Source organism: Xiphias gladius, chromosome 1, assembly GCF_016859285.1.
Source record: "Xiphias gladius isolate SHS-SW01 ecotype Sanya breed wild chromosome 1, ASM1685928v1, whole genome shotgun sequence".
In the NCBI taxonomy this organism is placed as follows: Eukaryota; Metazoa; Chordata; class Actinopteri; order Istiophoriformes; family Xiphiidae; genus Xiphias; species Xiphias gladius.
In genome coordinates, this window is record NC_053400.1 from 4,861,001 (window position 1) to 4,884,931 (window position 23,931).

Sequence of the window (23,931 nt, forward strand, 5' to 3'; positions counted from 1 at the left end):
CCCAGGTTCATAAGGTTGAATGTTTCCAGAGCTAATCAGTGTACGTCTTATGTCTTAGTGCGGTACGTAGTGTGATGGAAGATTGTACCAGAGTGGACATTGCTAATCTGGCAATATATGTGTGTGTGTTGGCATACCTGCCTGTCTTTTGTGCAGGCATATACGTCCCACACTCCCACACACACACATAGGAAAATGTTTCATAGTATTGGATACAAAGTAGTTTGAAAATGACAAGAGTGAATGTCTGCTCATTCTATTCCGTTCTATTTTATTCTCTAGACTGATTCTATTGTTTATGCTCATCATTTCCAAGTCTATGAATTTATCATGTGTTACTAGAAGCAAATTTTGGCATTGAATTTCCCCCCTTATGTTCAATATAAAAAATGCATGTCTATACTGTATGAATAGCATAACAACTGTTATGCCTCTTTTATTGTGAATGTGCAGAATTAATTATGCATCAAAATCAAAATCTATTTTACAAGGCCTGTTTTTGGAATCGTTGATAATTTACTGGTTGTCATATCAGGTCTCTAATCAGTGCTGTGAGGTTTGGGTTGATGTTAAAGGGCTGAGGAAGTGGAAGTTTTACTAAACCTGCTCAGCTGCAGGGATGCAAAAAAAGACCAAAAAAAAAAAAATGTGTTTTCATTTTGACAAGTAGAGACAAGTCCAACTCTGAGTATTATAGTCTCAAGGGAACTGGGTAAAGATGGCAGGTGATCTGCACTGTGGGTGCATATAAATGGGAATGTGTGTGCCATTGTCATTGCTTTCAGCAACAACAAAACAAATTAATTCTTTTCTTCTTTGAACGTAGAAATTTGGGGTGTCACTCTTTGCATGTGTGTGTGTGTCTACCCATGTTTTTGTGTGTGTGGTAACAGATGTCCACCCAGTGGCTGCTGGGAAGGCACTTCACATTCTACATGTGTTAAGTGACAGTGATGGACAGCAGGTAGTCCTTTTAATAATTCAATATATTTTAATCTTCTCTCCTCTCTCTCTCTCACTCTCACTCACTATATCTGTCTCTTTGTCAGAAGCCAAATAACACTGTTGACAAGGATATGATTACACAAATTGGTATCAAAAAAGAGAATTTGATGTGGGGCTAATGTGAAAACGCCGTCATGATGTGCGTGTGTATATATATATATATACACATATATATACACACACATATATATATATATATTTAATTTTTTTGTATACTTTTATATTATTTATTATTTATCTTTTGATTTGATTATCTCAGAACTTATAATAAAAATGAACACGAACACAACATAAATGCATGGGAGTACGTGCAGAAATCAGAAAAGCATTTTTTTCTGGCCTCGGCACATGTATTCTATACATAAACCCATTTTAGAAAAAGACTAAAAAAAAAAAAAAAAGGCAGTGGCAGAGAGAATGAGCCAGATCCAGCCAGTCAGTCAGTCAGTCAGTCAGTCAGCCAGAGACATAGACATTTCCCCAACACCAGGATGCGGGTAAGTGAGCCTCAACTGACCAGAAAAAATTTGCCTCTGTCTGTTAGACACGTAATGGAGTCATTTAACTAGTCAAATTAGGAGCCGGCGAGATGCCGCATGCTTCATTACTGGGTTCCAATGGGCACTGCTCTACATTTACGTCAGGAATGATTTCAGGGCAAATTAATGTTTTTATTGTCCTGTGGAAAAAAAAAGAAAAACACACCCACATACACAACACAGACACAGGCTGACTCTTACACATGTATGTCTACATTCTTGTGCACACATGGCTCAGAGCTCAAAATGCAACGCAACAACACACACAGGTTGTTTGCACACACTGTGTCACTGAGTCACACATTTAAAAGATCAGCACCATCTAGAGGTTAACATCAGATATTGTCCTTGCCTCACTAATATGTTAAAGCGCTTATTTGACTCCCCTCTTTGGAAAAGCATTGAGAAATGTTCCCCACTGCATGATTAGTTACACACCAAATGATTGTTTCCTTTATTGAGAAAGAGCGTATTTGTGACCACAAGTGTGCAGTCCGCGAATTATGAGAAGGGCTTAACATTTGCTGTACAGTCACAATGTTTTTTTTTTTTCTTTTTAATAGGAAAGATCACATTCAGCAGAGGTAGAAAATGAGCCACAGAAGAATATAGAGGTTGTTTAAGACAAATTTCAGCAGCAGAGAGGCAGCTGGTTAGCTATGCTGATGTTGTGAGTGACAGCTATTTAGCCTGGCTTGATCCAGCTCTCCCTCTCCTGACCTCTAAATCAGAACCAGGTGATGACGGAAATAGGAAATAGAATATATCCACTGGGGAGAGATCAAAGACTGAGTGTGTGTATGTGTGTGTGTGTGTGTGTGTGTGTGTGTGTGTGTGTGTGTGTGGGTTTGTGTGTGTGTGTGTGTGTGTGTGTGCGGGAGATGAAGAGTGGGAGGGGGCCGTACATGTAGATCTGCTCCTTGTCGACAGGGAGGTCTGACAACTGGGATTATTGATGACAAGCAGAACCCTGTTAGATTCCGAGCATAGGCAAAGACCTCTGGGATTTGGAGTCCTTGTGGTGTTTATATGTCCGGCTGTCTCGCAGACCACCAACTCTCATCAGCTCAAACCGAATGAGATGCAGGCTGAGCTGGATTTCAACCAGCCACTTTTCTCAGCCTTCGAACTTCACTCAGATTTTGGTTTCAGTGCAAACGCGGTGAAGTTGCCTTTCATGGTCAGAGCAAGACTAGGTTCACTCAGCACTCTCTCCTGTGGCAGTTTTTCAGGCTTCCCGCAGCTGCTTGTATTTATGTTATCAGAGATTACAGCTGCATTGTTTGAAGTTGACTGACAGCCAGTGATATTTATGCTTATGCGTAACTGTGTATTTGGATTCCTTTGTTTTTGACGAGGCACACACACACACACACAGACACACAAACACGCGCACAAACACAAACACACACACACACACACACATACACATACACATAAACACACTAAGATGCACCGGTGTAAAGATGCTGCACACATACTGAGCTGTGCAGACAAACACACACGGACACACACTCCCTGTCAGCTGCTGTTGTTCTTGACATTATGTCGATATCATTGTGTCCAAAAGCTTGGTGTGTTTGATGCGACTCTCAACTGACGCGGGTCGGAGCACTTTGACGCACACTCAGGCACAATCTCTCACACAAATGTTCTAAGACCTGTGCAACCATCTCTTTGTCTCTCTTGTTCATCATCCTCTTTCAGACTTCATTGCTGTCCCTCTGCGATAACCAGCCGTCCAGCCACATGGACAGATAGGTTTCACACGCAGTCAGAGAAGCATGTCAGCAAGGCGCTGTCAGGCTGAAATGCAAATAGATTACGGTATTAGAAAGTGAGAAGGTGGGCATGAAAGATAAACTTATTAGACTATATTTGATAAGAAAAAAAGAATATACAGTTGAATATACTGTAAAAGTCAGCCATGAACATGTGTGTGTCCCAAAATACTTGCTATGATTTTTGATGATTCCTTTTGGTAGTTCTTGTCAATTTGAGTCAGGCTTCGATGTGTGCACTTCTCCACTTGACTCTAACCACACCTGTGGGTAAAGACTGGGTGTGTCCAAAGTCACTCCATTTTAAAAGCTGAAAAATAAACCAGTCACTGCTCCCCGATGGGTATTCTTAGTAATGCTGATACTGTTTCTGAATTACCAACATTCATTCCAATGTATCTGGCATTTATAGCCTACGATTTCTCGTTACTTGTCAGTGTACATATCCGTTGACACCCATATATTTTTGATAAATTTATACTGGCCCACAATATTGGCCCAGTCAATTTAGCAGTCTCTAGTTTAGAATTTTACTACTTGTTCAAGAACTACATTATTTTTCTCAGTTTCTTTCTTTTACTCTCTTCTTCTTTTTTTTTTTTTACCTAATTTGAACAAAACTGTCAGAATAGTCAAGAGTAAAACTAAGTTGTCAAACTGATATGCTGTTCATGTTTGTGTGTTAAGAGAGATCTGTTTGCCTCGATACATGTCTCATTTGTTTGAACGCAGAGATGAACAGATTGATTTCTTTATCCATCCTTGGTCAATCAGACCCAGTCTCTCCTCAGCCTCTCTTCGGATACACACAGACATTTTATAGACACGGGCCTTGATGCTGCGATATTGTTTCTGACTCTCTGTGTTATGTATTGATCACCGGCTTGCCTGTTTATCTGCACGGGGTAGACACTAGATGAATACGTGCACACACAATCTCTCATACCCATGAGCACCGTCACATACACTCCGGGCCTATCATTTGGCCAAGTCATTTTTTGATGCCACATTGCAGTGAAGGACAAGGTGTGTATTTGTGTGTGCGCGGGACATTCAAACATCGACATCTGACTAGTGATTCCTTGTCATCTTATTACTACCTGTCCACTCTACGCGAAGGCATCGCGTTGTTGCATGTTTTTGTGCGGAGTTGAATTACTCAGGCAGTGCTAATTATTGCTTTCCACTTGAGCAGTGACAGACACGGGGACCCTCGTGTTAACTTCCCTGGAACTCAAGAGTGTTGTGATCAGATATACGTATTACCGCATAGTGTTCAACTTCATAATCTTAGTGTTTTAGTTACTTGGAACTGGAGTCTGTACTTTTTATGTGCTCAGATGTGAGAGGGGTTTGTGTGCGTGTGTCTGTGTGCGTTTGTGTATGTGTGTGTGTGTGTGTGTGTGTGTGTGTGTGTGTGTGTGTGTGTGTGTGTGTGTGTGTGTTGGGGGATATTCATGTTGAATCATTCTTTGTGTGACAGCTAACATCGCCTGAGTAAATGAACGTATTTACATTACACCACTGTACCATTCTCTATACCTTGTTGCTTCCTGACGAAATGAGGATACTTCCCGTCCTCCTCCCTCCTTTGTCTTAGTTTTATACATTTTATTTTTTGTCTCTCACTCTATCTACCTGCCAGAAACTCTGAAAGCTTTACCTCAGTTTGCGCTGGCAGAACATGCCTTTTATAGCTATTTTGTGTTCTAAAGAAACCAATTTTTGTGCAATAAAGTAATCTGGTGTCCAATGTCAAACATAAGACAAACAAAGATACCAGTATAAGCTGTCAATCTGGTTGGTTGGTTGGTAATTATGGCAATTACATTAATGTGTACAAATGAAGGTGGTTATGATTTATTGATGTTACAGTGTTACATGTAGTACATTGAACAATCTGAGGTTTGCTGTAGTTATTACAATACGATATGGAACTACCACCCTAACCAAAGAACCTTTGAAGACTTCTCCTTTTTCTGGGTGTAGAAGTGGCTGAATACACGGTTGAGTCGGAGCACCGATCGAGTCCTGGCTCAGTTGTCCACTCTGTCCAGAAGGCAACTCCACAGGATGTTAGCCGTCTCAGCATTCTGGGATAGCTGCCCAGGGGTCCCGGATGACCTCAAGAGTTAAAAGCAAGCAGCGGGAGAGATAGACGAAGGCATGGAGGAAGCATGAAAACTGACACAGAGACAGAGAAAGGAGGGATGGAGGTATGTGGATGAAGGCAGGGAGGGGGAAGGAGATGGGAGAGAGATGGATGGTGGAAGGTTTTTGAGAGATAGGTGGAAGGATAGACAAACTGGAGAGGGGTAGGAAAATACACAGTGATCAAGCAATGGTATTTTATAGCTTCTAAACATGTTCTGCGACAGTTTGTATTGTCTCTTTCTTGTTTCAACATGACAGTGCTGAAATGGTATTCCAAGTTTAGTGTGGAGGAACTGCATAGAGCCCTGACATCAAGGCCATTCAACACCATTGGGACAGAATAGTGTATTCCAATTGTACAACATTTTTATAATCATAGTGTAAATAGTCAGCCATAACTGAAGGTGGGGTGAGAGGCCTACCATCGCAGAGAGGCGAGACGCAATAATCATTTCAATATAGGGATAACTCTCTCTCCTATAGTGTTGCTCTCAGGTGTACACACAAAAAGTTACAGAAACAGTTGTGAAATAAATGAAGGAAGAACACTTGAGAGAGAGGTTCAAACCATTCTTACTTCCACATCTTCACACACTTGTCCTGGTGCTGTGTGAAGCAGGTGTAATCGTCAGAAAGTTACAGAAATTGTCGGACAGTGGTAAAGTGCAGGGACAGGGTTTCAGATACTGTCTGACCCTGTGACAAGCGCTCCTGTTGAAATATAATGACGCCTTTATTGCCCAACATTGGTGGCTGACCTCACTTAAAGTTCTTGTGGTTAAATGGGAACCAATTCCTGCAGCCAAGTTCAAGAATCTTGGGGAGAGCCTAAAGCCAGAAGAGTGAAGGCCGTTACAGCAGTGTATTAAAGCTCATGGACTGAGAAATAAAATGTTCAGCATTTGCATATTGGTGTAATGTTTGCATGTCCACTGACTTTTCTACAGTGTGAAAAGAGACACAGGCAGCGTTGTCTCTGTTGTGGGGCTGGCCCACGAAGAAACATTAAAAACAGATGGGATGGAAGGAGTAATTAAAGATGAATGAGTGAACCAGGAGTTTATAAGACAAACTTAAAACACAGTGTGTGTGTGTGTGTGTGTGTGTGTGTGTGTGTGTGTGTGTGTGTGTGTGTGTGTGTGTGTGTGCGTGCGTGTGTGTGCATGTGTGCGCAAAATAGAGAGAGAGATTAGAACTGAGAATGTCGTCCCTCAGATGGACCTGGTGAGCGACATGTCATATCTGTCAATTCCCTCGTTGATGGCCCCACCCACTTTCCCACAGTCCTCTTCTCCTTAGCCTGATAATGACGCTTAAGAAGGTAATGGTGTAAATGAAAGCTGCTCGCTATCTGCATGTCTCTCTACCGCTCTCTCTCTCTGGGGAACAAAGAGGCCTTATTGTACCTCCCTGTCAGTGTCACTCTGCGTCTCACCCCTTTACAATCACTGTTTTCAGCAGCACTACCAGCATGGGGTGAGTGGAGAAAGAGACTGAGAGAGTGGGCAAGACAGGTGGAAGGAGAATGGGAACGTCTCTCTCCAGTAACAGTATTCTACACCAGTTATCTAGAAGTGCTTTTTCGGTTTGAAGTGCACTGCTCGTTTGTTGAAAATGTCTTTTTGTGGGGCTTTTTTGTGGGTTTTTTGTTAAAGCTTGAACAGGCAGTGTAATTTATTAGAGGCCCGCATTCACATGACACACATAGGAACACACACTCACACACTCCTTAAGTCGAGCGATATCTTCTTATTGGGGAATCTTTCAATAAATCAATGTGACTTTAAACACATTTCCCAGGCGACGCGGCTGACCTGATAAGAAGTGAACTAATCTCTTTTGAGGCTGCCGGGAGAGCTTTGAACCAAATCTACTGTGCATCTATCACCAAGGTTATTTGTCAATGGCTGCTAATCCCAGGTAAATTTCCCTGGTTTTATATCAGGGGTTCTCATGTCTGAAGTTTCTTGGCCTTGGGAAAATAAGAGAGCAGGCTTACAGAAAGTAGGGGAACAAAAGAAATGTTATGGATTTCAACAGCAAAACAATGGTTCAGAGAAAGAAAGGGAGCAGAGGGGCAAGGAGGCACAAAGAGAGAATGTTTCTTAATTATTCTTTATACATCAAAATCAGAATTGGATTACAATGCATTTATTTTTATAAAATAATTTGTAATTGTAATGCTCACACAAGATCAAATGCAGTATTGCTCTTGTTTGAGCATACACCTTATACTGATGATTTCACTCTTTCTTTGTTAACCCTATAATGGTCCCATCCAGAAAAAACAAAAGTAATGGACATTTATCTGTTTGTGTCTTTGTTTCTTTTTTTGTTTTTCAATTACGTGCCTCTATCAAATAGCTGAGAAGTCAGTTTACAGTAAAAGTACACTTTCAGCAATTTGTATAGATTTTTCTGAAATAAAAGACATTTTCTGTTTAACAACTCTTTTTATGGACGAGAACAATATGCAAAACCTGAGAATAAAACATTCTACATTAACATAAACATAGAACAAATTTTAAAGATGAATAAATAAAAAAAAGAACTAATGGTCATATAAAACAACAAAAAGTCATACTGTGTAAAATGCAGTTTGACCAGTGGCTAAAAATTTAGACAACTTTGTTTCCTATATAAATATTCAGTTTTCTTATAAAAATGTGAGCAACACAGTTTCCACTGATTGGCAGAGCATGTTTTATTAAAATTAGCCCTTTTGCTGGGGCATTCGTTTACATCCTTCTATTCAGTAAGCTCTTTAAAACTAAACTAAATTCCCGCCCGAAAAACACGATTACCTCCGAAACTCTGCACATTTTCCTGCCACTGACAAGGACCTAAAAAGCTTGTGAAAAGTGTAGAACCCCCTGGGAATTTCTGGGGGCCCGTCACACTTTCACTGAGCGTTGGCGATGGCTTCGTCAGGTTACGTGCAACAAATTCTTCAGCGAGATATCACAACTCAAAACATACTGGAGAAGACCATGAAGGGGTTAAATACATCGCCGTATCATACGCTGACAAAGTTTTAATGTCCTCTGTCATGTCTGCACCCACTCGAGGTCAGAGCAGAAATCCAGGAAGCTGGGCTTTGGTTATATTTGTGTAATTTATGAGCACCCAATTAGCAGCGCACACAAACTAATGATTGTGACCAATGTCTGATCCATAATATGAAAAATAATGTTCCGCCTTTGCCTTTCACACAGCATCGTTATCATTATTAGAAGCGATAAGTTTCTCTCTTTGCCATTTCTTGTGCTGCACTACCTCATGTGGAAACAAACCTTTCTTTGATTTCCTACTTCTCATTTTTTTTCTTTTTCATTTTCATCCTGTACCCCGCCTCTCCCTTTTTTTTTTTTTTACTTTCCATCCCTTGAAGTCCCCCCCCCATGTGCGCAGAAGATCATGGAAAATCACTTGCCATATCTGTCATCTGTCATGCTCTCTGATGAACAGTTTTGATCTCTCGCTCCTCTGTTTATGGCCGTTGTCAAGCGAAAACAGTCGTAGCCGAAAGTGCTTACACCAGCGCGTAAATAGTTTGACGTGTGGCTCTGTAACAAAGTTGTAGGAATAAATAAGGAACCAAACTACCACACAGAATTGCAATTAAGTTGTACGTCTGCATTACGAAATGTTTGGAGCAGCATGATTTGTGCTTTCTCTTTTACACATTTCTGATTCTTGATATCAAAAATATGTGTGTCTTTGTTCCAGAGAGACTACTTGGCTGTGAGAGATCAAAGGGTAAGCACAGTATATTATGGAAAGCACCCAGCTAGACATACACACACGCACTTGGAGACACACTGCGCAGTGGGATAGCAGAGGAATATGCGGAATATAATGTGACTGCTGCTCAGTTCTTCCATTGTGAGGTCATGGTGTTAAGGTCCAAGTGATATGAAGGATGTGTTGGAAAATAAGATTTTCATAGCTGAGTGGAACAGGCTTGAAATGTCACACTTAACACTCAGTCAAGACAACAACTCCTATAAAACGTAATTTAAAAACATCCAAGTTTCCCCTTTTATCCCCCTAAGGTGCAATAGTAATAGCATTTTAATATGTATTTCTCAATTGAAATACTTTAGATTTGCGGTGCATACTTTTATTATTATTATGACATTTTTGGCATCTTCGGACACTTTGAGATCTCCAGTAGAATTTAAAATAAAGTTCTGTGGGCATATGTTTATAAAGACTGCATGACCCACTGCCAAGTGGCTGCTTGTGAGAGGGTTTTAATTGTGTCTTAAAATATTTTATTTTTAGAATACAGAACACAAAACGATCTGCTCACAGGCAGAGACGATTCCACTTCTTTCCAGTGCAATCATTCAAAAATTAGCCAAGACAACCTGTAAAAGACATTTTCAGTATTAGTGAGGCCTTTCATAGTTAAATGCAGTTAACTCAAATGAGGCATACAGTGGGAAGGAAGGTAAACACAGTTTTTTTTTTTTTTTTTTCCAGAGAATATTGAATTGCTTCTGGTAGAATATAATAATAAGAACATTCAGCTAATACGCATTTCAAAGGACCTTTAAATAGAGATAGAAAGATTTGTTAAACTGGTATTTTAATAAATCACACATCAGCTAGTTCGGAAATGGCTGAAATAAATTCTTTACCGTAGCTACAGGAAACAAGCTAGGAAAAGTCATCATGACAATTAATGTTCCTGCACGTTTTATTTTCTTATTTTGCTTCTTAATATTTCGTTTGTAAATTCATTTTAAAGTAATAATACATCCTCAGACATTCTTTCACCACTTTAAGACTTGTAGAGCCTAAAAGGATTCAAAGAAATTTTAGTGACAGGTGATGGTCTAAATGCTATTTCAGAAGCATTTCGACAATGGCAAGAACACAAGTCTTATGAAAAGAAGGTTTAGTATTGACAGCTTCAAACCAAAAATAGTGGTGTCAACATTGGCCTTCAAAACCAATATAATTTGAACCTAAGTTATTTGAACAGCTCAGAGACACATCAGTGTTACAGTCCAAGACAGACAGAAGGCAGAGGAAAGGCCTGAGAGGAAATGAATGAGAGTGAGAGACACACAGAAAAAGTAAAAATGGAGAGAGTCGGGGAGAAGGCAAAGATGAGGAGGAAAAGTAAGTGTGTGTGTGTGTGTGTGTGTGTGTGTGTGTGTGGATGGTGGGGAGTGGGGGGCTGATCTTGGAAAGGTTTCGTATATCATAATTATCCCGTTAAGTAACAGCGGAGCGGCCTCCCCGGGGGAATTCGTCTTAAATGGAAGATTTGCAAGGAGAACGGGTCAGAGAGAGAGAGAAAAACGGCTTCCAGTCGGCAGGAAATCCTGTTTACATTTACATAATCATATCAACACTCACTCCTTCTTCTTCTTCGTCTTTTGAGTGCCGGGTGCCTCTTTTAAAAAAAAAAAATGGGAAAGAAAGCAAATGAGGGAGGGCTTAAGGCTGCTGCTTGTCAACATTTGTTGCTGTTCTTTTTTTTTTTTTTTTTTTGCGGTTGCTCTTATTTTCTTAAAAGTGCTGCCAGTGTTGGCACGAATGCCTCTTTTCTGAAATCTCTTGCCAGCACCTCCAACCTCTTCTCAACGTCTCTCTTGTTCCACCTCGTACCTCGTAATGTCCTCTTTGAGTGGGGTTTGTCAGACCTTTTGGCCTCCTTCCCTTGTTTGGCATGTTGGAAGGAAAAAAAAAAGCTTCAGCATAAATATGTTGTCGGCTATGTGAGTCTTAATTGAGATCTGCTAAGAGCAGGCAGCAGATGTTTATAGCAGCAAATGTTGAATCATCAGAGACCACTGAAAGCCTGTGAAACCATGTTAAAAAGAAACCAGGTGCTCCACATTTTTTTTATTCCTCACTTTCTTTGCCTTTTTTCTCTCTTTACATCATGGGCAACTGATATGCTGATGTAAAACTGTGTGTATCGGGATTGAGAAACATAAATATATGGGTCATTAGCAGCTAAACTGTTATGAGGTGTCTGCATCTTCATGTGTCTGCCAAAAAGAAAAAAAAGAAAAAGAAATGAGAAAAGAAAAACCTGACTTCAAGTTCAACTTAAACATGGAACACGGACCAGTACTAACAGTAGGGAACATGTCTCTTGAAGTACCCCTTGATTTAAAAAAAAATGTATTTTATGATATAGACATCTTTTTAAATGTAATTCATTTACATTCAACTTAATACATTTTAAATCTGTCTAAAATTTATATAAACTACTATGTGTGTGTGTAAATATATAGTGGGAAAGATTTGTGTCATTTGTACTTTACAACCCTGGCAGTTTTGGGCAGTTTAACCAGTATTATTTGTTTGCACATTAATATGGTGATTTATTAATCGATTTATATGATACAATTTATTTATGCATGGGGAGCATGATTTTTTTTTTTTTTCCACTGGCTTCCAACGTGGGTCAAGACAGAAAATTTTTGAGAACCACTGGATTAATCAGTCGTTGGGACCTGGGGCAAAAAACTGTGACCGGGCCCCGATTGACAGCCACCCCATTATCTCCCACCTTTTGTGGAATTACAATGCAGAAAGAGACCAAGAATCTAACCAGTATTCCTCTGCTGGGATAACACCTGGCCCCAGGTTTTCTATGTGTGAATTTGTTTTAATTAATGTGCTTAAAACCAACCTTATTTCTAGAAATAAGCCCAATGTGAGCACCAGATAAAGAAGAATGAAACCCCTAAACTAGACTTGATTGTCATTCCCTCACAGTTTGCCATCCTAGCCCCTACTGGCTGTGAGGAGACTCAGTTCCCACCTCTGAACTTATAGGACACGTCATGCTTACAATATAACACTGTGTGGTCTTGTTTAAATATAGTCTTTGCATGCATTTCTGATTATTTATGTCTTGATCAAGTATTCTTTGAAATAATTAAACACAATGATAATTGCCTGACTCAGATTTAAGGTGCTCCAGGAAACATTGGGACTGAGCAGTGATTGACAACTGTTTGACTTTCATAAATCCTGACAGTCTTGGCTAGTAGAGCTTTAACATATGCAAGAGCCTGCACCTTAATATAGTGAATTGATGCCCATGTTAGAGTTGTTCACAGAGACCGTATCTCCTCATCCTCTTCCTTCCTGCCGATCCCAACCAACCACCTAGTCCTCGGAGCCATCTCCATTTTCAAATTCTGAACTGCTTTCGTTTATGTATCTGTAACACTTGGAAGCTTTGGAGAACTCCGTGACATGGTAACACTGGGAACCAGCGACAGGTTTTCTGTGATTATGAATGATAACAATGATAGCTGGGGGTGGGTTGCTATTGCTCTTCTATTTGTCTGTCTTTTTAATCTCCCTCTGTAGAGACTTGACTTCTTTTCATCTCAACATCTGCATTTTTCGAATCTCTCTGGGACTCTGCCCTGGTCTCTGTCTTTTTTCTTTACTTCTTTTTTCTTTTTTTTGGCCTTTTTACAAGAGTTTAATTGATGCAAATATTTAAAATGACAGCATTGCACTGAAGGCATTGATTTTTGAGATTTAAGGTAGATCCTCCAGAGGTGGAGGGGACTGACTCTCCAGTATCCATATTTAATGAAAGGCCTGACATTTTGGCTTCATTATTTGAGGTTGAGATTTATCAATTACTCATATTCTCATTTTTTTCTGACTTTGTCTGTCTTTATGAGTGAGTATATTATAGACTTTAGCAGGGCAACACACTTACTTTGCCCTATATATGCATATTGCCCTATATAATACTGCCCTATTTGCTGCTGTGTCTCTAGTTCATTTTCTGCTCCTGTGATCTACATACATCCTCCATACTTTGTCATCACTCTCCTTTTGTCTGTCCTCCTCTTCCTCTTTCACTGTCAAATGGATGGGTTTGGGGAGACATTTCAATGGCTGATCTACAGACTCCTTCTTCCTTCCCGTCTCCCACCTGGCTTCATGCCACACTGAATTAGTAACCAGATATGTCACCACCTCTGTGCTGGTGCGGATAACACCATACGCTTCTGGGAGGGCCGTGGCTCGCAGATTAGTGCCTACAATTAATAGCCTACAATTGACTTGCAGGAAGGCCGTGTGCTTTTCTTGTGTTTGGTAGTTTACTGGTGATGCACTTCAAAAGCAAAACAACAGCCGAGCAGTTTGCAAGGCCCAGGAAAGGAAACAGTTCATGTGTGTGTATTAAGATCGGCCCCCATGATGGAAATTGAATTTCAACTCCAAAGGTCATGACAGGGTACCACAGAATGAAATGCTACACAGCGTGTCATTCTGTTATACATATTCATAGTTCGATAAACACTTCTCCAGAGTATCAACTGTTAACTAAGTTAGGAAAAAAAGGCTTATTGTTGGATTAAAAATCACACTTTTCACAGTTTTAAATGGGTTTATTCTTTCTATCAATCAACTCATAGAGCTAACCTTCCCATTACATGAAATAAATCAACACATTCTTCTTCTTTTTCACCGTCATCATTGTCATCACCTTCTTCTTCCTTTTGTTCTTTGTAGTAGGAGCAATAATAGGAGTAGCAGTATAGTAACAATAGATTATCATTAAATATGTTTTTTTTCTTTTTAAACATAGAAATGTAAGAAATACCAACCACTGAAAAGAACACACATGTGCTGTACTGTACGTTGACACATTGAATAACAGGCCTACAAGCCGTTGTGGAAGATACAAACCCAATTTGTTAGTGCTTTACAGCGGACTGACTCGGACTGTACAGCTGAGGGCACTAATACAAACATCCACTGGAGTAGCCTTTGTCCATATCTCAGAGAATGACAGAAGGATGTTAGGTCATGTAAGCACTTTTTTTTCTTCCAAAAAAAAATGAAAATAAAAAGAAAAAAAAGGTCTCATCTTTTCCTGCCCCCTAAACAACGGCTTCCTTTTCAGGGAAAAAGGATGGCGATGATAATAAAAACTCAAGACCTCAAATCTTTGTTTTCCTTGTGAGAACATGAAGGCAATGTGGAGCTATGAAGTGACAGACACACACAAAGTTGTGAATACATGTAGCTACACCCAGAAGAGACAAAAAGAGAAAGACAGAAAACACGTTCTCCAAAATAACAGCCTTCATTTGACCTTGTTAGAACCAGGGCACATGTGTAATCTGGCAGTTTAATGATTTATTTCTCTCTTTTTTAATTTTCAGTGTCTTTTTTTCTTTTTTGTGCTCTTTCCCCCCTCTCTTTCTGTGTGTCACAAGCATTTAAGATGTGGCCTTTCTCCCCCTGCACATTCCAACGCCATTATGTTACATTGTTGCTGAATAAAGGGCCGTATTATGTTCCATCCCCCCCAGTAAAAGGGCAGAAGTGGACCCAGTTTTTATCTGCTGAACGAATCAATCAGGATTATGTCAGCTGAAAAGAATCACAGACAGCAGTCGCCAGGCACTGTGTCTCTGGGTGTCTGAGTGTGCATTAGTGTGTATGTCCCCCTTCTCTGTGTGTAAAGGATGGGAAATTTGCAAAGAAGGAAAGCACTTGTTGGTTATGAACATGCCCAGCTTGGTGACAGAGATGTCATTTGGGGTCTAAAAAGCAAGAGGATTTTTTTTTTTTAATATATTTACCCACTCCCCCCGCAACCCACCCTTTTCTCCTCCTCTGTGGGAGGATTGGAAGGGCACTAATTATCATTTCATCAGAAATGATTAGGAGATCAAACAGGGATCGAATGCCATTTCCTTCCATTAATACAGGGGGTTTAGAGTGCCTGTCATGGCTTGGCTTGTCCTACGGCCTGTGGAGAGAAAAAAAAAATTAATAGGGGGGAAGAGAAAGAGGGAAGAATGGGGAATGGAGAAGAGGCTTAAGAGAAAGGGAGCGAGGGAGGAACAGGACAGTACAGGGTTTGGCAACAGAAAGAGAGAAGAGCTATTCAGTTAAAAGGCCAATGGATTTTGTGCGTGTAAGATGAACACCAGAAAGCCATCGTTTGAACAGGGAAAGATAATTACAAGTACGCTATTTCTTGTGATTTTGTGGAAATCTGTACAAAAGCTGAACTCCGAAAAAGTAAAGGAGTTACATTGCCACATATTTTGAAAATTCAATCTGCAGCCTGGCCTTTTAAGTGTTACTACAGAAGGTTGGTCTGAGCATCCTGGTCTCACCAAATGGCGTGTGATCAAAACGCCAATTTCCTCAAGTCCTTTTACGTGCTATCACTATCATTTGTTGCTTTTCGCCGGTCATTTCACGACACGTCATTTGTCTACTGACTAACCCTCCCTCCGACCCCAAGCCTAACCCCTATCCAGAATGGCGTTAAATGACACATGGGATTATACAGTGCTAAATGTCACGCGAAGAGCTTAAAATGCATAGAAATGACACGCGGAATGTCCCCCGAAAGTCCAATGAGATCACATTAGTCTGCCGTGTCCCCTCTCAGAACCCCTAAACAGAGCTTTTGGAAGCTCTCATGTGGGATTCTCCACAACAGACTTTTTGGAATCTTTTTGTCGTGTGACTTTTGGAGGATATATCTTTTAAATTAATATCCTCTGATATTTCTTTAAACATGGCCTCCTATTAAATTCAGCTTTGAAAGTTTTAGGCTAAATGCAAAACCAGACCATGAATAAGTGACGCTGAATCGGCACCTAACAAAGTTAGATGTTTCCATAAGAAGATCAAAGAGACTTGAGGTGGATATCGGGAAGATTACCGGGAAACAGTGAAGCAAAGGGGCAGGATGGAGAGTGTCGATGAGGTTGTGATTGTTTCAGCACGTCAGATGAGAGAAATGTCAAAGAGAATATGAGAGATGACCTCTGTGTTCATTGCCCATTAATGACCCTGCAGCTCCCAGCTTCATTTTCCCTCTCATCAAAAACATTAAAAAAAAAAAAAAAAAAAACATTTCCTCCTGTCTCCAATAGTCATTTCCCCCCGCATTGTATTTATGTATTGAAAAAAAAAAGGTAATAGATCAAGCACATTCCATTATTCTCTTATAAGATCATTAGCAAATATAATTAGATATGAAAGAAAGTAATTTGGAGAGGAGAGGGGAGAAAAGCGCTATCAGGCAGAGAAGACAGATTGTAGCATCAGAGTGTTTGGGCTTAAATTGCTCAGCGGAGGTATTATCAAGCCGGCAATCTTTTAGCCTCAGAAATAGTTTTGGAGACAGAGAGCAAAAGATAGAAAGAGGCCACTAACATTCTCTTCATTGTGTTTCCCCAACTCCAATCATTCTTTTTTTTTTTTTTTTTTTTTTTTTACATTTTTACTTGCTTTCCTTTTTTTTTCTCCTCTGAATCTTTTCATCCTGTCATATGCATCACCTCATACTAGACCCAAGAGTTTGCAGCAAAACAAAACAGAGTTTATAAAAAGAAATCAAGTTGACATGGAGTCATCACACACAAAAAACACATTATCACAGACGACAGAAAACAGGTAGCCTTTTTACGCACTTCACGCACATATTGATTTGGCTTTTGTATTATTTTTGCAACTTAAAAAAAAAAGAAATAACACACAAATTGTGTTCCGCCTTGAAGTTGCTTTGTGAGGAACCTTTTCGCTGCGCATCTTGTCTTGTCTCTCTCTCACGTATGCCCCCCCACTCTCCGCCGCACATAGGAGTTTTTCGTCACTCTTTGTTGCACCTTAACACCACACTCTGTTTGTCTAATAGGGATCTGAGTCGAAAGCAGACTGAGAGCACAACAATCCTGCTGCGTTTCACCACAAATTTGCTTTTTTTTTTTTCCCTCACCCATTCTTCTTCTTTAGTAGTGCTTTGAGGGATGGGGGGGGTGCAGAGGAGGAGTGGCAGGGTGGATGTGGAATTTTCTAGTCTTTTGTGCGAATCACAGGGAATGGTAACTATAAACATCCTGTATTCATTAAAACCATCTAAAAATACAATTTTTAGTTGGGGGAGGGGGTGGCGGGTGGTTGTGTGCGCTCACTTCCTTGCCGCTCCTCCTTGGTGTATACAAGCGGGCCGTGTTATGCCTGGTGCCGCTCGTATTTACATATTTATAAATACTGGGCTGTACAATGTGACGGGGCTGTGCCAAGAACAACACTTTTCTGCTAGTGCAGGGCCCGGAAGCCTGGGAGAGAGAACAAAGGAACCACAGCCACCTTCAGTGGCACAGAGGCTGTTCACAGAGCTCGGCTTTACACTCTGTTAAAGTCCATATGGAAAGAGATGATCACAGATGATACACTGCGACCTGGCCGCTTTTGATGCCTGTCTTGTTTGTTTGTTTGTTTGTTCTTTAGATGACACTGTGCAATATAACATCATTTTTAGTAAATATCCGACATCCGGTCAATCATCTGCATTCGGATTCAGTGGAGATGGGGAGTTGGGTTTCGTCAGCTTCCTCTCGTAGGGGTTCCCAAACTCTTTGTCCAAAATGGAGCAATATCAACACCAGTTGCATATGCCTGCCGGTGGGGACCAGTGCAACCAAGAAATTATTTTAAAGGCCTGAAGTGATGAGAGATAAAACACCCAGCCGTTCACAAGAAAAAAATGCAAAGACCAGACATACATTTGAAAACAAATAAATAATAAAATACTGCAAAAGGCAGGGACGTTTTTTTAAATTAATTTATCTTTTAATGCTTCCTATTTTGCCACCATCCGATTTATTGTATCAGTCTCTGTGTGGGTCCTGACCCCCAGGTACGGAACCACGGCTCTAGTGATATCTAGTCACGCAGATAACTCTGGTTTTATTTAGCCTCTTTGTCATTTCTGCCTTCGCTCCTTTACAGTGGAGGTGAGGTTTTAGGTCGCAGTGCTTACAGCATTGAAAAACAAAGGAATTCAACAACAGAAACTATATTCTGATTACTCTGGATAATTCAAAGAACTCTGTGTGAAAAGTTTTCACAGATCTAACGAAATCCCTATGATAATAACTGTTGACAGTATGTTCAGTGGATTATCCAGAGTAACAGGAACACTGTTTTTACAACGCTGTGAGCACCGAAAACAGATTCCATTCACGCCACTGTCTTGGTGTAGATCCAGATTTCTCAAAAACCTGGCAGAATAAAACGGAAACAATCTGCATGGCAAGAGGTAAATGCAAAATTTAGGTAATCTGGATGAACCGACTGTTCAAGTAGAGAGCTTCAGCATCTTACGATGCCATTTCAGAAGCTTGAATTGTGGTTGAACAAAATGTCAGTTGAGAGCAGGTCGATCCATTTTAAATTACCGATAAGTCTTCAAAAATCTATATTCGGCCACAGAGAATAGAAAGAATACAGTGGGGACCTGCTGAAACGGAATCACAAGCATGTCTTAGTCATTTGTGTTGGCTTTAATTTCAAGAAATGTTGTACAAATGTGCAACAATAAGAGTCTCAGGAATCAAAGGGTGTTGCACTGCAAAATGCCAGCTTTCTACGTGGTGAGTTCCTATTGTGTGTGATGTTCTCGCAGACTGCTATTAATGTCAGGTTATACATCTGAGACCACACACTCACTTATTCACACACACACACACACACACACACACACACACACACACACACACACACACACACACAGTCCACCGTGTCCTAGGGCAGTCTCCGACACATGCTCAGAGTGCAGTGGTATGCCATTGTTCCATCCTCCTCCCCGTTTATCCATTCTGTTAAGCATGACACATGTATTAACAGTGGATGGATCCTGGAGCTGTGTGTCCTCACACCGTATGTTTTCCTTTCCTTGGTCCTCTCCTTCCCAATAACCACCCCTATTGCCATCTGCTATCTCAAAACACACCACAGGGGGGCGTACTTACTCTTCCACATTGTGTTTTGAACTGTATGGACATAATCACTGGTGCCTCACTATTGTTTCTTGGCTCAATCGTTTTTTATCCAGATATATATTTTTATTGCTATCACAACGTCATCATGTTTTCCATCATGTATGCACATTGCATCAGCTCTCAAGAAGGGCAGATTCTTTGAAGGAAACAAATAGATAAGCCTTCAATTCATGTGATAAATGAATGCCAGGCAGGTTTTCCGTGTCTGTGAGGTGCATCTGCCGCCTGCCCGAATGGGAAATTAAAAACTGTGAGGGAAAGTTATGCTAAATCTATAAAGTTGGCCAGGAAATCTCTCCCCCTTCGCAGCGGCAGTTGTTTGGGGAGAAGGAGCGCCGTGCTTAAATAATAACATTCCAGGTGGCTTAGTTAATGAACAGTGAAAATCAAATATGGGGCCTAATCTGGAGCTCGTTACAGGAAGTTTCTTTACTGGGACGTCAAAGGCAGGAAGTGCCCTTGGGGAGACGAGACACTTTTTGAAGCTTCAAAACAAGAAAACTTTACAGTATAGAAACTTGAGTTCTATAAAATAAAAATAGTCACAGCAACGCTTAGGGACATGAACAAATGAGTGATGTTTAATGTTGGTGTCTTTTATTGTTTTCGGTGAGAGTGTTTTGGTAAAATAGCTCCTCATTTTCTTATGACTTTTGATGTGGAAATGTTGAAACTGAATCTCCATCAATAAGGAAATGACTGGCCTAAATGCATGTAGGGTTATGCTCAGCTATGTATACATTGGGTTCAGTGTCTTATTCCCTGTCTTAGTTTGCCATCTTGTGGTGAAAGTTGGTTATGAACTCATATCCTTTCCTAGTACAGAATTATAAGCGGAGATGTACTGCAAATTTGATGAGAAAACACCAGTTGGGTGACCGTAAAAGAGACCAACCAGTCCACTCACATAGCTGTACATTCTCAGCTAGTCATGTTAATGTGCTTTGTATGATCAGACTATTATAAGTTTTTAAGACTTTATCTTAAATGATCCAGTTCTTCAATCAGTGGTTCCACCAATATCATTTGAATTAAAAAAAAAAAAAAAAAAGAAAGGCATTCACTTACTCGTTCTCTTCAAGAGAACCATCCGTAGTGAGTAACATGGAGTATCAAAAGCAGAAGCCCATATGAGACATACCATAAAGTAACAGACACAGCGATGTTGGGATTGTTAACGCCATGCACAGACAGCCAGAGAGTTATTACTCAGTGCTGAATCTAAGAGATGTTTTATCATGTTATTAGCTCTTTATTTTCCATCTGCTACAGTGGCAGTTCCTTTCATTTTGATATCCATCTCCATCCTTGCGAAAGCGCAGTTCAAATAAACCCGTGTTTTAATTTGGTTTTGTCAGATTCATAACGCCACTTTAAAAGAACATGACATGCAAATGTGTTCTGCGGTGTTTTATTGCAAAATAATTTTCTAAGAAGTTGCTGAGGGAATGAAAGTGTAGAAAAAGGAGGGGGGCCTGGGACACGTTGTATTATTTAGTGGCCGCTGCTGTGGGACCTAATTACAGTTATGCATTTCTTACTGTGTCGCCGCGTCTTAAAACTTTTTATTGGAATTACTCACTTCACTTCTCAACCACTGTCACACTTCCTGACACACTTATTGAGCCAACCAACTTGCTTGTACCAAGTATGAAACTACTCCCATTGTCGTAACCATAATGTAATAGCGTCTCATATCAGTGTGGAAATAGTTATCTCACTGAGCAAGCTAACACAATCTCACAGTATAGGCTCCTGTGTACAGAAGAAGCAAGAATGAAATTAGGAAGAAATAAACAGTAGATTTGCATAGTGGATATAGCAACCTATTGAAAGCTCTGCTGACCTTGCTTGCTTCTTACCTTGCTAATACTTACTTGCATTGATTGTTATAGTAGATAACAGGATGGACAGAATGCTAGAACGCAATGCAAAACATAGTGCTACAGATAGAAGGTTACACTTTTAATTTCTGAGGCGTGATTTCAACAATATGGAGATGGAGGCAATGGGGCATTGGAATGTATTTTATTTCATGGTGTTCCAGTTATTTTGTCCACCCTGTGTGTTTGTTTTCTAACCACATATCATCAGTATACTAGCGTTTAAAACACAACAGATGACAGTGACACTTCTTTAAAAGCAAAACGTCAAATTCGGGACTTTGACGTGAAGGTTTTTCTGTTCCTGGTCCTAGCCGTCAGTCACGGGTCAGTTCACTGGAATTAACGATGACTAATTTCTTGCATATCTTGAGCAGAATCTAGCCATGCTGATACACTTTGTTTCATTTGTCAAGGATTCGAGATAACCTTTAATATTTCAATGACCACAGCAATACAACGAATGAAGTGAACTGAATTTTGCTTGTGGGAAAAATTAAAAAACTTCAACAGCAACACATTTTCCCAAAGAGTCCCTGCATTTTGGGGGAATCCACAGACTTCTCTATGAATAGTTCTCACTAGGACTACTTTATACCAAAGAAGTAGTCCCTACACGAACTGTTGACAGTTAGGTCTTTGGATAATCCAGCAATTGTAAATGATATTGCATATGCATTTTTTAAATGCTGTGAGAACCACTAACAAAATTCAATTCACCTCCATTGCATCTGGGAGGAGACCCAGACTCAGAACCTGGAAAAAATAAACCAAAACTTTAAGAAAACCTTTAGGACTAGCTATGAATGCATTTCTTTCTGTACGTTGGGTGAAATAACCCTTCAGAGTCTTTAACATTTGACCTAATTGGCCATGGCTCAAAGCTGACACTTTCAAATATCTAACCCATCCATTTAGCCCTACTGATCGTATGATGCAATGCTGAGGGTGTGTGTGTGTGTGTGTGTGTGTGTGTGTATGTGTGTGTGTGTGTGTGTGTGTATGCTGCAAGGGTGGGGTCGGTTTGTTGGGTCCGTGGTGCTAATCTGCCTCTTGTTCTCTCATTGGCCGTAGTGCATCTGTGGGTGGGAGAGGAGGACCAGCCCATGCCCCATGACCCCGCGCTGACCCACGACCCCAACCATCTTAACAACGACCTTAACCACCCTAACAACCATAACCTAGGCGAACCTGAGGGGCTGGATGCCCAAGCTGTAAACAAAGACTAATGGCCCAGACCGGAGCAAGGCAGGATGATGAGGATGAGGATGATGATGAAGCAATGATGATGATGAGGAGGAGGATGAAGGATAAATGAAGGAATACACTATAACAAAGACTTTATTTAAGATGAAAAAAAAAACACATACTACCGTCAGAGTCAAGAGAAGGCGAGAACTATATGAAGGAAAGTTTGGGAGTTTCCTTTGGGGACGGATTTACGGGATGGACCTAATGGCTTTTGCAAGCGTTCTTGGACACTAAACAAAGTGACGGCAATTTTCCTGTTTTGTCTCCTGTGGTCTGAATGCCCCTTGTCTTTCTTGTCCTATCTCTTATAAAATGTTTTTGTTTTTTTTTTTCTTCTTTTGATGAAACTACCTGTCTGATTAGCAATTCTTGTAACTGGCCCCACAATTTCTGATACATTCCTTGAACTAGAAAGTTATGTCTTTTTTTAGTTAGGACTGAAGTGTTGTGCTTAATCAATTGCTTTCAAAGACTTTTCTCTCCTGTCAAGTCCACGGACAACCATTATATTGTACTGGAATGTATTCTACTGTAGAATAGAAACTCAACTTTACTGGACTGTTGACAGAGACCAAGCACATTTCCTGTCAGACCAGCCACTTTTGGCTCTGCTATCAGCTGTCATAGAGTCACTATTTATGTCCCATGGCCATGCATCACCCTGATTATGGTTAACAAAGGACAGGGCACCATATGACAATCTACAATACAAGTTTGTTTCCAGAAATAATATGGTATTGCTGGTAGAAAAAACAAAAAAAACAAAAAACCCATAGCTGACTTTTGATGATGGTGGTGCTAATGATAATTGTGAAGAGGACAGATTATTCAGACTGCCCTAAATGTACTTACAATACTAAATCCCCTCTCCATAACCAGGCAACTAAAGGCCTTCACCCTGCCATATGGCTTCCTTTGTCTATTTTTCTTGTTCTGTATCATTCATCACAGCACCCATAGATGCTTAATGTACATAGAGAGATATACAGTAGTTTAAAAAAAGTGAAAACAAAAGTTTTAAAACATTTGTGACAAGGAAAAGCAAAGAAGTGACAGTAGTTTGCACAGCCACATTCTCAAAAGGTTGACATTCTTCTAGAGTTAGAGAAGAATTAAAAAAAAAAAAGATCTCAAAAACAAAAAAGGGGGAACTCTTTCTTTCTTTATCACCCTCCTCCCCTTTCACTTCGTCTCTCATGTCAACCTCAAGGACTCCTAGCGTTGCAAATGTTTGTAAAATACTGCCACGATCATTGTTGCACAGTGTTAATGACTACTGAAAATGGTTTGATGTATTTACTTTAAGATGAGAAAAAAAGAACAAAAAACTGGGAAAAAAGACATATTGTGTATAGCCTTAGATACAAGTCATCTGTTATTGCTTCTACAAAGCTATGTAGCTGTGCTAGAGTGTAGGATGTAGGGTTGATTTTATTTTTGATTTTATATGTACTGTACATTAATGCCTTCTCCATTTACTGATCAAAAAAAAAAA

The 23,931-nt window shown here is 40.2% G+C and overlaps 1 protein-coding gene across 2 annotated transcripts in view; it reads left to right on the top strand.

The window, feature by feature from the left end:
- Nucleotides 1-23,150, top strand: part of znf536 (zinc finger protein 536) — a 162,247-nt gene extending 139,097 nt beyond the window's left edge. For both annotated transcript variants that reach the window (XM_040146267.1, XM_040146352.1), the window contains one exon: nucleotides 22,260-23,150. In XM_040146267.1, coding sequence (XP_040002201.1) covers nucleotides 22,260-22,414 — 155 coding nt within the window. In that variant the 3' untranslated portion in view covers nucleotides 22,415-23,150. The remainder of the gene's footprint in view (nucleotides 1-22,259) is intronic.
- Nucleotides 23,151-23,931: the final 781 nt, after the last annotated feature.